Source organism: Bombina bombina, chromosome 5 (genome assembly GCF_027579735.1).
Source record: "Bombina bombina isolate aBomBom1 chromosome 5, aBomBom1.pri, whole genome shotgun sequence".
Classification (NCBI taxonomy): Eukaryota; Metazoa; Chordata; class Amphibia; order Anura; family Bombinatoridae; genus Bombina; species Bombina bombina.
In genome coordinates this window covers 176,601,244-176,617,467 of record NC_069503.1, presented here as the reverse complement: position 1 = coordinate 176,617,467, position 16,224 = coordinate 176,601,244, and the positions used below count along the sequence as shown (strand labels likewise).

General features: G+C 40.6%; 1 protein-coding gene across 3 annotated transcripts in view; it reads right to left on the bottom strand.

The window, feature by feature from the left end:
• The window catches only part of NUB1 (negative regulator of ubiquitin like proteins 1), a 275,592-nt gene extending 260,258 nt beyond the window's left edge, over positions 1 to 15,334 (bottom strand). The window contains exons 1-2 of one of the 3 annotated variants that reach the window (XM_053713794.1): positions 15,233 to 15,334; positions 9,758 to 9,875 (exon numbers count right to left, since the gene is read on the bottom strand). In XM_053713794.1, coding sequence (XP_053569769.1) covers positions 9,758 to 9,874 — 117 coding nt within the window. In that variant the 5' untranslated portion in view covers position 9,875; positions 15,233 to 15,334. Of the gene's footprint in view, positions 1 to 9,757; positions 9,876 to 10,006; positions 10,133 to 15,209 lie in introns of those variants that run through there. The other 2 variants (XM_053713795.1, XM_053713793.1) reach the window with 2 other exon arrangements.
• Positions 15,335 to 16,224: the final 890 nt, after the last annotated feature.

Sequence of the window (16,224 nt, the reverse complement as noted above, 5' to 3'; positions counted from 1 at the left end):
GATATATATTAAAAGTAGTATCACCACCTACATTGACAATGTAAAGTAAAAGGATCCCGTTTTACATATATCACTCAACCAAGTAAACATACAGCACCCTACAAGAATAACCCCAAATCCACCATCACTATTAACCCCTACACTATTAACCACTAAACTGACATAACCCCCACCACAATAACCTATTCACTAAACCCCTAAACCTCAACATCCCCCATTGCAATAACCCCTAACCTGCCACATCCCTCATAACAAACTACCCCTCTACATTATTAACACCTAAACCGCAATAAACCCTACACTACTTAACCTCTAAAGCACCATTACCCCAAGCGCAATAACCTCTATACTACTTTACCCCAAAAGCATAATTACCCCACTCCAATAATCCCTACACTACATAACCCCCTAACAGCTTACCTCCCCAAGACCCTTATCCTAAGACCCATTAAGTTACAAAAAATAAAAAAAATACCAAAAATAAAAACAACAACCAGTAAAAGCCCTAAAAAAAACCAACCCTATACTAAAAAACTTAAATTAACCCCCACAAGTAAAAAAAAAAACCTAATCGAAAAATCGCCCTGAAAAAGGCATTTGTCGAGCAGTGCCCTCGTTGAATTGATTACAGCTCTTTTGTGAAAAAACCCCATCCATAAAAAAAAAACCTAAGCAAAAAATGCCCCGAAAAGGGCATAAGTGATTTTAGCTATTTTGCTAAAAATAAAACCTATACTAAAGTTAAACCCCTGCCCCGCAACAAAAACCTAAGACTAAACCCCAAATTTCGTACTCATCATCTTGAATCCATCTGAAAAGTGCCTTTACATTGCGGTCTATAGAAACTGTGTGTTCCCAGTAAATGTATATACTTATGTATTTATGTGTTAATATGTGTATATACTTATGTATTTATGTGTTAATATGTGTATATACTTATGTATTTATGTGTTAATATGTGTATACACACATATTAACACAAATATATTTGAATATATTCATATATATTTAATATTGCTGCACTACTTACCCCCTTCGCTGCGTTCAGGTACTGTGCCGTCTCTGATGGCATCTGAACGAGGCTCTCATTGGAAGTGCATTCTTGTGCGCGCAATGCTTCCTAGCAATGCGAGCTAGTAAGCATTGTGCTGGGCTTTTGCACCGTTAGAACGGCAGGGAACGTCCTAGCTGTTTGGCTGCACTGAAGCCAACGGCGCTTCCTGAATGGGATTTCGGTCTGGAGGGCATGCCTAGCATCATAGGGACGACCCCCTGACCAGATCCCATCATTGAAATTTATTTACATCAGAACTTTGTTCCGATATAGACAAATTAGTCTGGTCATGAAAGAGTTAATGCCCCTTTAAGACCCAGTTATACACTGGCATCAAAATAAACAGCTTTGACATACTCATTAGATAAAATAATCTAATGCTACGCCTCCCCAATTCGATTCTTGATTACACAGAAGGGGGAGGCTACAGGACACCATATAAGGTAGGACGTTCCATCACGTCCTTCGGCGTTAAAGCCCAGCGGTGTTAGGATAGCATTGAATGTCTATCAAGACACAGACCTGAGGTCAATTTAGGTTTACATTCTAGGGCAGGGGTGCCCACACTTTTTTATGTTGGGGTCTACTTTTCAAATGACTAGCTCAACGAGATCTACCCACTAAAAATGGGCCGGCTCCTATGTTTACATCGATGCTTTTTCAAATAAAAGATACCAAGAGAATGAAGAAAATTTGATAATAGGAGTAAATTAGAAAGTTGTTTAAAATTGCATGTTCTATATCTGAATCATGAACACAAATAAAATGTGTGTTATATATCCCTTTAAGGTTGCATGATTTAGCAACAAATGGATGTGCAAAAGTATAAAGATACAACAGATTAATCCTGACGACAAAAGTAGCACAGACTTTAATTTGGGTTAACAGGAGCAACCACCTAAAACACTGCATTCAAATTACTGCCACTAACCCCCTTTACTTTGCGCCGCGGGCTTGGCCTGATATGACCCAGTGAGGCTTACACAAATAAATTTCAATAGAGCCATGCAGACCATTTCTTACTGGGTCAACAAATTCATTCAAAGCTTCTGATGACGGCTTAAGCCGAAACGCGTCAAGCTCTTAATTTGCACTTGCAAGTGTTTGTTTTATTTGTTCCATGCTGTGGTACAAACCAATAAAGTAATTTTGGACTTTTAAGTTTATCCCGTAGCACCGCTTCTTTTTGTTTTTCAAGTCCAACAAATTCATTTGCCAGATGTCAATCAGACTTGTTCCTTTAGCATAGAAGAATCCGACTTTTTCTATCTATTGACGCTTACCCTCTTAACTATACTATACAGCCATATCCATTGGGAGAATACTCACTCAACCATGCTTTTGATAGGCCAATTGTGTTTGTCGTTGAAAAATCATCTACATTGATTGGTTGAAATCGATGTCCCTCAAGATCCAATCCTGTAGCACTTTTCGTATCCGACCATCAGACTGTTCAATGACCTGCCCCTTCACACACTGCCGTAGATAAAGCGGTATCCCTAGCAACCATACTCACACCCCAGTGTTGAGATTGCGTAATGACCATATCATTTTGATCACATCGGCCGCGAACTTCCAGCAGCGCCTTCGGGATCTACTGGTAGATCCCGATCTACCTATTGGGCACCCCTGTTCTAGGGTATCTCAATACATTTTTTATCATATTTAGGTTACTGGGCGACCAAATATGACAGAAATGTCATGTTTGGTATCAAAATATTCCTCATGGTATCACAATGGGAATGGTTATAAGTGTATGGGTACTGTATATACAAATAAAATGATAAACATATCATTGAGATGTGGTTTATGGCCTGCCATAAAAAGGGGCAGCTAGCTTCTTTGCCCACACTTTGGAAGGGGCCTGGCCATTTTGATAGCTTTACATTTTTTAAGATTGTTTTTTTTATTAATCTGTATATCTATTTATTAAAAATAAGCTGTTTGAGATATTTAATCTTACTTTGAACTCTGTTAAATAGTCCAATGATGATGTATTTCAAAACGCCCCAGAAATGGGCGTTTTTTTCCCCTACATTTCTCATGTCAAGAATAAAGTCAGTAATGACCAGCAGCAATACAGACAGTAATGACCAGCAGCAATACAGACAGATATGACCAGCAGGAATACAGGTAGTAATGACCAGCAGTAATACAGGTAGTAATGACCAGCAGGAATACAGACAGTAATGACCAGCAGGAATACAGACAGATATGACCAGCAGGAATACAGACAGTAATGACCAGCAGCAATACAGACAGTAATGACCAGCAGGAATACAGACAGATATGACCAGCAGGAATACAGACAGTAATGACCAGCAGGAATACAGACAGTAATGACCAGCAGCAATACAGACAGTAATGACCAGCAGGAATACAGACAGATATGACCAGAAGGAATACAGACAGTAATGACCAGCAGGAATACAGACAGTAATGACCAGCAGCAATACAGACAGATATGACCAGCAGGAATACAGACAGTAATGACCAGCAGGAATACAGGTAGTAATGACCAGCAGGAATACAGGTAGTAATGACCAGCAGGAATACAGGTAGTAATGACCAGCAGGAATACAGGTAGTAATGACCAGCAGGAATACAGGTAGTAATGACCAGCAGGAATACAGGTAGTAATGACCAGCAGGAATACAGGTAGTAATGACCAGCAGGAATACAGGTAGTTCCATGATGATGCATTTCAAAATGCTCCAGAAATGGGCGTTTTTTCCCTACATTTCTCATGTCTAATCAGCATAGCCTTTCTGATCAGACACAGGAGCAAGTACACAATTTCACGCTGTCAGAGTAAGAAGGGGAATGCAGAATGACACACTAGCAGAGGAACTGGTTTCCCTTAGCAATGTATATACCAGCTCTGCTAGCATGTCAGTTTCACCAATGTGCTGTTGCAAGATTAAAAGAATACTACATCTGTTTAACCCTCATTTTAAGTTGATAACAAGGGTTAAACAGTTTTACAATCTATACTATTTATTTTGCAACATTGGTGAAACTGACACTCTAGCAGAGCTATTATATACATTGCTAAGGGAAATCAGTTCCTCTGCTAGCGTGTCAGGCGGCATTCCCCTTCTTACACTGTGCTTGCAATTATGTCCAGTCCAACTTACTAAGTAAACAAGGCAGCTTAGGTAGGTAATAAAACTCCTTTTATGCAGATCCTTATCTGCTGTGGGACGCTTCAGAGGTTGCTATAGCAACCATTGCCGACCCTCTCAGATCCTCTCACTCTTGAGCTCGCACACAGGGACTGGATCGGCTTTTGAGTGACATTTTGCAGCCTGCACTTCTCTGCAAAAGCTGTGAGGAGGTAGATGAAGGCTGTAATGCGCAGGCTCAGACTTCCATATCGGTCGTACGACCTGGAGCTCAATTGGAAGCAAAATCAGTGATTTCAATGGGCAGTGGAAGGGATATAAATTTGTAAGAATAATATCTTTACAACAGTGAAATACATTTAATAGATATATATTGATGAAATTTAAAGCACACACTAAACTTTTTATTAACCCTTTCATTAAAAATGACTATAATGGTCCTTTAATGATAAATGCAGCTAAATAATATTGTCTTTCACATGGGAAGCTATTACAGCATGTTGACCATTTTTATGCTAATTTCACATGGGACAGATACTATACTGGTAAAGTTATATATTCTGCTATATTTTCTCCTTTTTATTTAAAACGATTTTATTTTGTGCAGTACTGCGTTTGTTTTTTCCCTTTTTTATGTAAATGCACTGTTACTATTTTTGTTCATACTGAATATTCCTTTACTAAGTTTTGCCTTTGTCGAATATCTAAATCCCGTCATTGAAGATTATAAATTTTTAGAATGATTTTTGCCAAATTGTATTTCAGGATTTTTAATCTATTAGTCTGTCTTTTATTATTAGGATTTCACATATGATAATAATCCTAATAGGTGGCAGCAGAGATAGTTTAGCATGGGTGGCATTAAGTGGGGAGTTTTGGGCATTTTTCCAAGTCTAGTACAGACAATAGAGTGTTTAGTTAACTCTTGCACCAACTGATCTAAATCACAGGCTTCCCTTAAAGGGACACTGAACCCAATTTTTTTCTTTTGTGATTCAGATCGAGCATTAAATTTTAAGCAACTTTCTAATTTACTCCTATTATCACGTTTTCTTCATTCTCTTGGTATCTTTATTTGAAATGCAAGAATGTAAGTTTAGATGCCGGCCCATTTTTAGTGAACAACCTGGGTTGTTCTTGCTGATTGGTGGATAAATTCACCCACCAATAAAAAAGTGCTGTCCAGAGTTCTGACTCAATAAAAAAGCTTAGATGCCTTCTTTTTCAAATAAAGATAGCAAGAGAATGAAGAAAAATTGATAATAAGATTAAATTAGAAAGTTGCTTAAAATTGCATGCTCTATCTGAATCATGAAAGAAAACATTTGGGTTCAGTGTCCCTTTAAGTGGCTGGACTGTGACGATTTGGATAAAGTGGAAAGGGTTGGATAACCCCCTTTACGTCACAAATACCAAAAGGCCATGTCCTCAGTACCCCTTTATGCTCTCTAGTACTGGGTAACTATCCAACTCTGCCATCTCAAGTAAAAGTGACTTGTGGATAAGTCAATCATCAGCTAGAGAACCAGCAATTGGCTGTTTCACCCAAATCCTTTTCTGATGACAGCATGAAAGCATGTATTACTATGCAAATTACCTGTGTGTTTATACCTTTAGCAGGGTTAAACACATAGGGCACGATTATCTAAAGGTCTCTGGGCTTGGAGATTATTTACAAAACCTTAGTACTATGAAAGTAATGGTGGGATTCCTGTAAGGCAATTTTTACCCTTATTTAAAGGGACATCATAGTAGTAATTTGAACATGTAATTTCCATACTTTTAAATCTGCAAGTCTATGTATTTAACCCCACAAAAGTGTTAAAATATATTTAAAGTACCAATCAAATGCAGTTACAGCCAGGTGTCAACAAAGGTCAGGCAAATACTAGCTAACCAGGCTTATAGAACACAATGGAATTTATCAACAAATAGATTACTTTAATAGAGCAGTTTATTTTTGAATTTGTGTATAAGCTATAAATAATGGGAGCAGACTGTAACAAAAATATAATCCCTAAATTGTAGCGCAAGGGTTTTCCCTCCCTGACACTAATACTTTACCTACCTCACACTAATAATTTCTCTACCCCACACTAATACTTTTACTGTCTAAAACTATTACTTTCACTGTCTGACATTAATACTTTCCCTCTCTCACACTAATACTTTCCCTCCCCCACACTAATACTATCACTGGCTGACACTAATACTTTCTGACATTAATACTTTCCCTCCCCCACACTAATACTATCACTGGCTGACACTAATACTTTCTGACACTAAAACTTTCTCTCACTGACATTAATACTTTCCCTCCCTCACACTAATACTTTCCCTCCCTCACATTAATACTATCACTGGCTGACACTAATACTTTCACTTTCTGACATTAATACTTTCCCTCCCTCACACTAATACTTTCACTGTCTGACACTAATACTTTCTGACATTAATACTTTCCCTCCCCCACACTAATACTATCACTGGCTGACACTAATACTGACACTAAAACTTTCCCTCTCTCACACTAATACTTTCTCTTTCTGACATTAATACTTTCCCTCCCTCACACTAATACTTTCCCTCCCTCACATTAATACTATCACTGGCTGACACTAATACTTTCCTTCTCTCACACTAATACTTTCCCTCCCTCACACTAATACTTTCCCTCCCTCACACTAATACTTTCCCTCCCTCACACTAATACTTTCCCTCCCTCACACTAATACTTTCCCTCCCTCACACTAGGGCTGGGCGATTTACGGCATATGCAGTTTTAAACCGCGATTAACCGCCGCAATTTAAAAACCGCGAGAGTCTGTGGGTTTTATGGGGGGTGGGGCGTCAATCCCGGGCACCTTCATTCCGGGACAATGCAGTGTCCCAGAATGGAAAGCCGCCTGCCAGTGACGTCACACCCCAGGCAGCTCAGCAGAGTGATTCGCTACCTGCGTGCCCTTCTCCTCGCTCGGCTCCCCATGTGCTGCAGTGGGATAGGCTTTGGCAGGATTTCACCGCAGTGACTAATGGGGTATGTAGTTCCTATCGCTAGTAATTCTGGGATATGTAGGCTTTGGCAGGATTTCACCGCAGAGACTAATGGGGTATGTAGTTCCTATCGCTAGTAATTCTGGGGTATGTAGGCTTCGGCAGGATCTCACCACAGACACTATTGGGCTATGGGCTATTTAGTTTTTATCGCTAGTGGGATATGTAAGTGTCAGACGAAGCACAAGGCCACAGCGCGGGTATTTTTGGGATGTGTATTTTTGGTACATATGGGATACGTAAGCATCAGCAGGGTTTCAGCACAAGCTCTATATAGATCATGACCCCGTGTTAACAGCAGTAATGTTTGCATATGTAGTTCCGTGCTCGGGTGGTGTTCAGCTGTACAACTGTACAGAGCATATTCTAATGTTCACCACATATTGTATATAGAAACACTAATATGCGGTTTAAAACCGCAATTAACCACTGCTATTTAAAAACCGCAAGAGTCTGGGGTTTTTATGTGGGGATGTGGCCTGGAGGGACATCACGTCACAACGATCGTACCTTTCCGGGACAATCCAGTGTCCCGGATTGGAAAGCCGCCTGCCAGTGACGTCACACCCTAGGCAGCTCAGCAGAGTGATCCGCTACCTGCGTGCCCTTCTCCTCGCTCAGCTCCCCGTGTGCTGCAACGGGATAGGCTTTGGCAGGATTTAACCGCAGAGACTAATGGGGTATGTAGTTCCTATCGCTAGTAATTCTGGGATATGTAGGCTTTGGCAGGATTTCACTGAAGACTCACAGAGACTAATGGGGTATGTAGTTCCTATCGCTAGTAATTCTGGGATATGTAGGCTTTGGCAGGATTTCACTGAAGACTCACAGAGACTAATGGGGTATGTAGTTCCTATCGCTAGTAATTCTGGGGTATGTAGGGCTTCGGCAGGATCTCACCACAGACACTATTGGGCTATAGGCTATTTAGTATTTATCGCTAGTGCTTTTGGGATATGTAGGTGTCAGACGGAGCACAAGACCACAGGTACAGCGCAGGTATTTTTGGGATGTGTATTTTTGATACATATGGGATACATTGGCATCAGCAGGGTTTTTAGCACAAGCTTTATATAGATCATGACCCCATGTTAACAGCAGTAATGTTTGCATATGTAGTTCCGTGGTCGGGTGGTGTTCAGCTGTACAGAGCATATTCTAATGTTCACCACATATTGTATATAGAAACACTAATTGTACTGCTTACTTTCATGTAGATACTGTTGTACATTGTGTACATAATAAGTTATTGTGCCACCGTGTGGAATGATTATATCTTATATGAAACTAACCACGTTTTGTTTATTATTGCTTTTATCTAAGTCTTCTAATGTGCAGTAGCTGTATCTAGCAGCAGTGATGTGAGAGTGTTTGTCATTTTTAAGAAAATCGCAATTAAATCGCAAGCCCTACCTCACACTAATACTTTCCCTCGCTCACACTAATACTTTCCCTACCCCACACTAATACTTTCCCTCCCTCACACTAATACTATCACTGGCTGACACTATTACTTTCCCTCTCTCACACCAATACTTTCCCTCCCTCACACTAATACTATACTTTCCCTCCCTCACACTAATACGTTCCCTCCATCACACTAATACTTTCACTGTCTGATACTAATACTTTCCCTACCTCACACGAATAATTTCCCTACCCCACAGTTATACTTTCACTGTCTGACATTAATACTTTCCCTCTCTCACACTAATACTTTCCCTCTCTCACACTAATATTTTCCCTCGCACACACTAATACTATCACTGTCTGACATTAATATTTTCCCTCTCTCACACTAATACTTTCCCTACTCCACACTTATAATATCACTGTCTGACATTAATACTTTCCCTCTCTCACACTAATACTTTCCCTACCCCACACTAATACTTTCACTGTCTGACATTAATACTTTCCCTCTCACACACTAATACTTTCCCTACCCCACAGTTATACTTTCACTGTCTGACACTAATACTTTCCCTCTCTCACACTAATGCTATCACTGGCTGACACTAATGCTTTCCCTCCCTCACACCAATACTTCACTTTCTGACATTAATACTTTCCCTGTCTCACACTACTATCACTGTCTGACACTAATACTTTCCCTCTCTCACACTAATGCTATCACTGTCTGACACTAATGCTATCACTGGCTGACACTAATGCTTTCCCTCCCTCACACCAATACTTCACTTTCTGACATTAATACTGTCCCTCTCTCACACTACTATCACTGTCTGACACTAATACTTTCACTTTCTGACAATAATACTTTCACTTTCTTCTTTTCAACAGCAAGGGTGATTTCCACGCTATTAACATGAATGATCTAAATGTAACCAACAACAACAAAAAATGCCTAACACGAAACAATTTTAAGCAAATTTAATAAAAAAAATAAAAAAAACAGCAAGAAAAAAGTAACAAGAAAAAATGTGTCCTTAGAAAAATTATTGCAAAGGAAAATAAATGTATAATTACAAGCTAAATGATATTATTCATCAAGTCTATTTACCTTTAGCTCCGGACCGGCTTCCTGATTATCTTCTGTGTATGGGGTTTTCCATAACTGAATACGATCTTCTCTTAAATAATTTGTTAGCTGTGATATTAGGAACTTCTTTTCCGCCATCCTTGTAAATAAAAAAAAAATGAAAAAGTGTAAATCATAAATGTCACTTAATTTACAAATGTTATTTGTCAACAAACTACATCAAAATTACTTCTCAAAATAGTTATTTTTCCTGCCCTATTTAAGACTTACCGAGCTGCTGTGATGCAGTTATCTGCCATTGTGTAAAAGTGTTAGTTTCTAACACAGCATTATGTTACCCAGTTAAAGGGTTGGTCCCTGCACAATATATAGATCCTTCCTCCAACAGAAAAGGGCAGGGTAAATACTGAGGTGACACCCACAATAAACAAGTGAGTGAATTACATATTAAAGAGGAACAGAAAGCACAAATGGTCTATCGTTTTAATAGCAGCCCAACAATTAAAGGGACATACAAATGCAAAACTATGTTTTTACCCCTGCAGAAGTCAGCTCCAGAGCAATGCACTACTGGGGGCTAGCTGAACACATCTGGTGAGCCAATGACAAGAGGCATGGGTGTGTATCCACTAATCACCGGCTAGCTCTCAGTAGTGCATTGCTGCTGCAAAGGATACGTATGTATGCTTTTTAAGAAAGGATACAAAAAGTACATTTTGACTTGAATGTCCATTTAAACATCTTAACATTAAGCATGACCAAAAAAATTCTCAATATCCTACACATATATATGTATGTATGTATGTATATAAAATCATTAATTGGTGAGTGAATCCGTCTTTTATTGTGGCAACAACATGGGTGCTACATATGTGGCAATAGTTAAAAAATATAACAAAGTGCAGGCAAATGTACATCAATGAGATTACAAATGGGAGTGGATTTTATGTGCACGTGCATGTTGGGGGGGGGAGCTGCGCAGCTTCTCAGCTACTACATCAGAATGCAAGAATACAGGAGCTCACACCGCCGTACTGTGCTCACAGCGGTTTGTGGTCTTGCTATTTGCACATTACCTGTTCTGCCAGCTGTGCCAGCCAATCATATTCAGAGGGCGGGACCATAGTGCCTAAGTTATTTGATTATGTGTGTGTGTCAGTCACTATAGGATTGTGTCACTGTGTGTTTGTATCACTATATTTGTGTGTCATAATGTCTGTTACTGTGTAAGACTCAGGGATACATACAATATACTCTAACCTCTTCTTATCTCAGTTTCTCCCCTCTGTTTGTCATCCCCTTGAACCCCTAAGCCTACAAGCCCTGCTGTTATGTAGATCCATAGGGTTAATGTAGTAGAGGTGTAACCTGTTGTGTGACCATGTCCTATCTTGAAATTACCACTGTTGACGATTACATAACTTTTAAAATGATTAATTGAAATGGCTTACTGTTTTATATGTTGCAAAAATGTATCAAAATCATGTTTTGTGGGGGGCCCTTCATGGATTCTTCCACCTGGGCCCTAAGGTTTCTAGTTATGCCTTTGCATTAATGTTTAATCATAGTTGACAGGCATATTTTTAATGCATGCATAGGGACAAGTCTCCAGATGAAAGCCATGTTAAAAAAAATTATGTGGCGCACATGAAAAGTTCATGGCACATTAGCTTGAAGGAAGAGCAAGGGGTTTAAGAAATGACATGAGCATGAGGGGACAAGGGAAGAATAAGAGTAGTTGTCACCTCAAGAGACAGGAAAAGGTCAGAAGTGGCTGTCTCCAGAGGGGTAAGAAAAAGACAGGAATATCGATAACCAGAGGGGACGAGGCAAGGACAGGAGCAGTTGTAACCAGAAAGGACAAAAGGTAGGTCAAATTAAGTTGTCCCCTAAGTTGATAAGGATAGAGGGGTAGCAGTCTCCTGAGAACAACAGAAGTACAAAAGTAGCGATCACCAGAAGGGACAACAGAAAGACAGTAGTGGTCACCAAAGGGAACTACAAAAGGGCAGCAGCATTCTAAGTGGACAACGGAAAGGCAGGAGCTGTGGGCACCACAGGAGACAACATAAGGACAGGAGCAGTTGTCACCACAGGAGACAACAGAAAGACTGGAGCAGCAGCCACCAGAGTGGACAACAGAAGGACAGGAGCAGTGATCACCACAGGGGACAACAGAAAGACAAGAGCAGCAGCCACCAGAGTGGACAACAGAAGGACAGGAGCCATTGTCACCACTGGAGACAACAGAAAGACAGGAGCAGCAGCCACCAGAGTGGACAACAGAAGGACAGGAGCAGCTGCCACCAGAGGGGACAACAGAAGGACAGGAGCAGCTATCACCATCAGGGACAACAGAAGGACAGGATCAGTGATTACCACAGTGGACAACAAAAGGACAGGAGCAGCGGCCACCAGAGTGGGCAGCAGAAGGACAGGAGCAGTGATCACCACAGGGGACAACAAAAAGGGCAGGAGCAGCTGTCACCAGAGTGGACAACGGAAAGACGGTAGCAGTGGTCCCCACAGTAGACCACAGAAGGACAGGAGCCGAGGTCACCACAGGAGACAACAGAAGGACAGGAGCAGCGGCTGGCAGAGAAGACAAGGAAGGGACAAGAGGGCAGGAGATAAAGAAAGGACATAAGCAGTGGGTCCCCAGATAATAAGGGAAGGAAATAGTGGATTATGCAGACCCTTGCTCTACCAATAAACTGACAGGAATGATAAATGGGTCCCCTCATTACATTTATATACTTTTTCTATACTTTTGTATTGATGCTATTTTGGGAGCAAGACTGCTCCTACCTCCCTAAACAATGGATAATTGCAAGTTAAAAAATATCAGTATGGTTTAATCATGTCAAGAGAGCAAAGAGTTCTAGTCATTCAATGATCAATAAAGGAAAAAGCCTAATTTCTAAGGTCTGTACTGTAACTGAAAAAGCTGTAAAATAAAAGCAAATGAGGTGTTGTTGCATTGAGTCTATAACAGAGGGCTGGGGGGGGCACAGGCCCACCTGCATAATATTGTGCCCCTAATCACAGCGCTGCTGCGCTAGTTTCGCTCTGACACTGCTGTCATAATGAAAGGCAAGTAGTGTCATTAACAAGTACCCGCAGCACACAGTGAGGGAGCCCAGCTGAGGCAGACAGAGTAGAACTGGAAAGGACAATCCACCCTGTGTGTGTGTATTTGTAATTGGAAATTAGCTCAGAGCTGCCCGTAGCCCTCAGCAAATTAGAGCAGAGCTGCCCGTAGCCCTCAGCAAATTAAAGCAGAGCTGCCCATAGCCCTCAGCAAATTAGAGCAGAACTGCCCGTGGCCCTCAGCAAATTAGAGCAGAGCTGCCCGTAGCCCCCAGCAGATTAGAGCAGAGCTGCCCGTAACCCTCAGCAGATTAGAGCAGAGCTGCCCGTGGCCCTCAGCAAATTTAAGCAGAGCTGCCCGTGGCCCTCAGCAAATTTAAGCAGAGCTGCCCGTGGCCCTCAGCAAATTTAAGCAGAGCTGCCCGTGGCCCTCAGCAAATTTAAGCAGAGCTGCCCGTGGCCCTCAGCAAATTTAAGCAGAGCTGCCCGTGGCCCTCAGCAAATTAGAGCAGGAGCTGCCCATGGCCCTCAGCAAATTAAAGCAAATAAAACTTATAAAATCCCTTAAAGGGATAGAAAGGTCAAAATGAAAATATTTCTGCATTTCAATTTTAATTTTATAATAGAAGTAAGCTGGAAACTTTTAAAAAAAAAAAATCTATGCTTTGTCTGAATCACAAAAGAAATGTTTTGTGTTTCATGTCCCTTTAAGTCCCAGTGAATCAAAACAGAGCTCTCTGTGGCTCTGAGACACTTGTCCTAATAAGTAGGCCGAGGCAAAAGACCATGTGACTGTCACAACGGGTGGAGCAAAGCTTCATGTGACTCTTAGTCACAACAAATTAGCACAGAGCTGCCTGCGATTCTTTAGTTATTTCTAATTAACTAAGACAAGCCTGTGACTCTCAGAATCCATGACTCAGCAAATGATCTGTTATCTGTGACTTCCAATATTAGAAACTAAGAGCTGTCTGCCTGTGACTCACATCTACCAAGTTTGCACAGAGCTACCTGAGACTAAATCCCAGACGCAGAACTTTTCTTCACTTGCTGCGATTACATTTCTTTTTGTGAAAAAAAATTCTGCAGGTCATTTTGAAATAAAATTTAAATTAGGCAGCTACACTAAAGCACCAGTTCAATTGCAATGTGTTGATTAACTGTAGAATAAAGCAGTTTAAAAAGTTTTACAATATAGTGCAGCAGTTTAAAATTGTATTGCAAATTAGTTGCAGGGGGAAAAAAAGATTTATTAAAGTTTTTAAAATGTCTGAATAAATCCGAAAGCCAGTCAAAAGTAAATGCACTGCTCCATATTTGACTGTTCACTTCAAACAACACTTTGTTCTGGATGCACTGTTAATGATAATTTACACGTTGCAGCCAGAGCACAGTGCTGCAAAGCGAAAGAGCTAATAGTTCCTACATGTGTCCCGTTCTTTCTGCAGACATGCTGCATTTTCTGTGATGACATCTCAGATCGCAGCAAGCATGTCTTGGGGCTGTAAATTAGCACTGACATGCATATAGTATTCATCAGCAAATCAACCCAGAGATGCCCATGACTCATAGTCCCAGCAAGTGGGCACAGAGTTCTCTGGGGTTCTCAGTCCCAGCAAGTGGGCACAGAGTTCTCTGGGGTTCTCAGTCCCAGCAAGTGGGCACAGAGTTCTCTGGGGTTCTCAGTCCCAGCAAGTGGGCACAGAGTTCTCTGGGGTTCTCAGTCCCAGCAAGTGGGCACAGAGTTCTCTGGGGTTCTCAGTCCCAGCAAGTGGGCACAGAGTTCTCTGGGGTTCTCAGTCCCAGCAAGTGGGCACAGAGTTCACTGGGGTTCTCAGTCCCAGCAAGTGGGCACAGAGTTCTCTGGGGTTCTCAGTCCCAGCAAGTGGGCACATAGTTCTCTGGGGTTCTCAGTCCCAGCAAGTGGGCACAGAGTTCTCTGGGGTCCTTAGACCCAGCAAGTGGGCACAGAACATTCTTTGTAATATTGAGCCCCAGCAAGTGGGCACAGAGCAATCTCTGTGATACTCAGCCCCAGTAAGCGGGCACAAGGCTGCCTGTAAAATGTATATACAGAAAGTGTGCATTGATCTCTAACGGATAATGTTGCAGCAGGTAAACAGAGCTCTCTCCCTGTGACATTTTGAGAAATATGAATTAATACTTTATTGGTGTTAGGATCTACACCAGGCTCTCACTCATCTGTATAATACTTATCACTACCACTGTGATAACTGATATTGTAGCATATTTCTGTGATATGAGTCTTGTATATAACTTCTATTAGGGGCAGCAGTATACCCGGGCCCTGTGAGTGGCTTCTGTAGATTTCTTTTACATCTAAACCCTCTGATTGATCCCCATTGTGGTAACAAGGTCTTACGTTTAACCCCTTGTTCCGTGTACCTGTGTCAGCAAGTGTCTCCTCACTGGCTGCGTACACTGAGGCCGTCTATGGTCCTCTGTAGTTTTCCTCTGACAGAACACCGGCCTTGTGTTTGTTTCAGTAACAGCCAAACTCCTCCCATCATCTGTCACAGCTCCTTCCCCTTTTTATTTAAGGTGGTTTAGCTAAATGTATAGTGCTGAGGTAGTGACATAAAATAAAAATAAAAATGATTATAGAGAACACAAATGCATTTTGCAGTGCCTAATTGAATTAAATATAATTTTATATAGATATTATACATACACTAGTGCAGTTTTCAGATTTTTAAGATGGACTTTTTTTGTTAGAAAAAAAATGTAAATAAGATGTGTATTAAATAAATGAAAATATGATAAAAGATACTGTAAAATGTTCGCGCTGATACTCTAAAAAGTGCATATATATTCAGTAACAGTAAACTCCTCCCATCGACTGTCACAATTCCTTCCCCTTTGTTATTTAAGGTGGTTTGGCTAAATGTATAGTGCTGAGATAGTGACATAAAATAAAAATGATTATACAGAAACACAAATGCAGTGCCTAAGTTAAATAAAATATAATTGTATATAGATATTATACATACACTAGTGCTGTGTTCAGATTTTTAAGATGGACTTTTTTTTCTTAGAATTTTTTTTTAAATAAGATGTGTATTAAATAAGTGAAAATATGATAAAAGATACCGTAAAACGTTCGCGCTGATACTCTTAAAAAGTGCATACATATATATGTCAAGTCCTAGACAAAGAAGTGTGGGAACTCACCAAGACTTCCACCACCCTCACAATTAATATTGTTTTATACATACACACACACACACACACACACACACACTTATACATACACACACACACACTTATACATACACACTTATACATACACACACACACTTATACATACACACACACACACACACTTATACATACACACACACTGTATTTATATGTAAATAATCTATACCAGGGGTCGC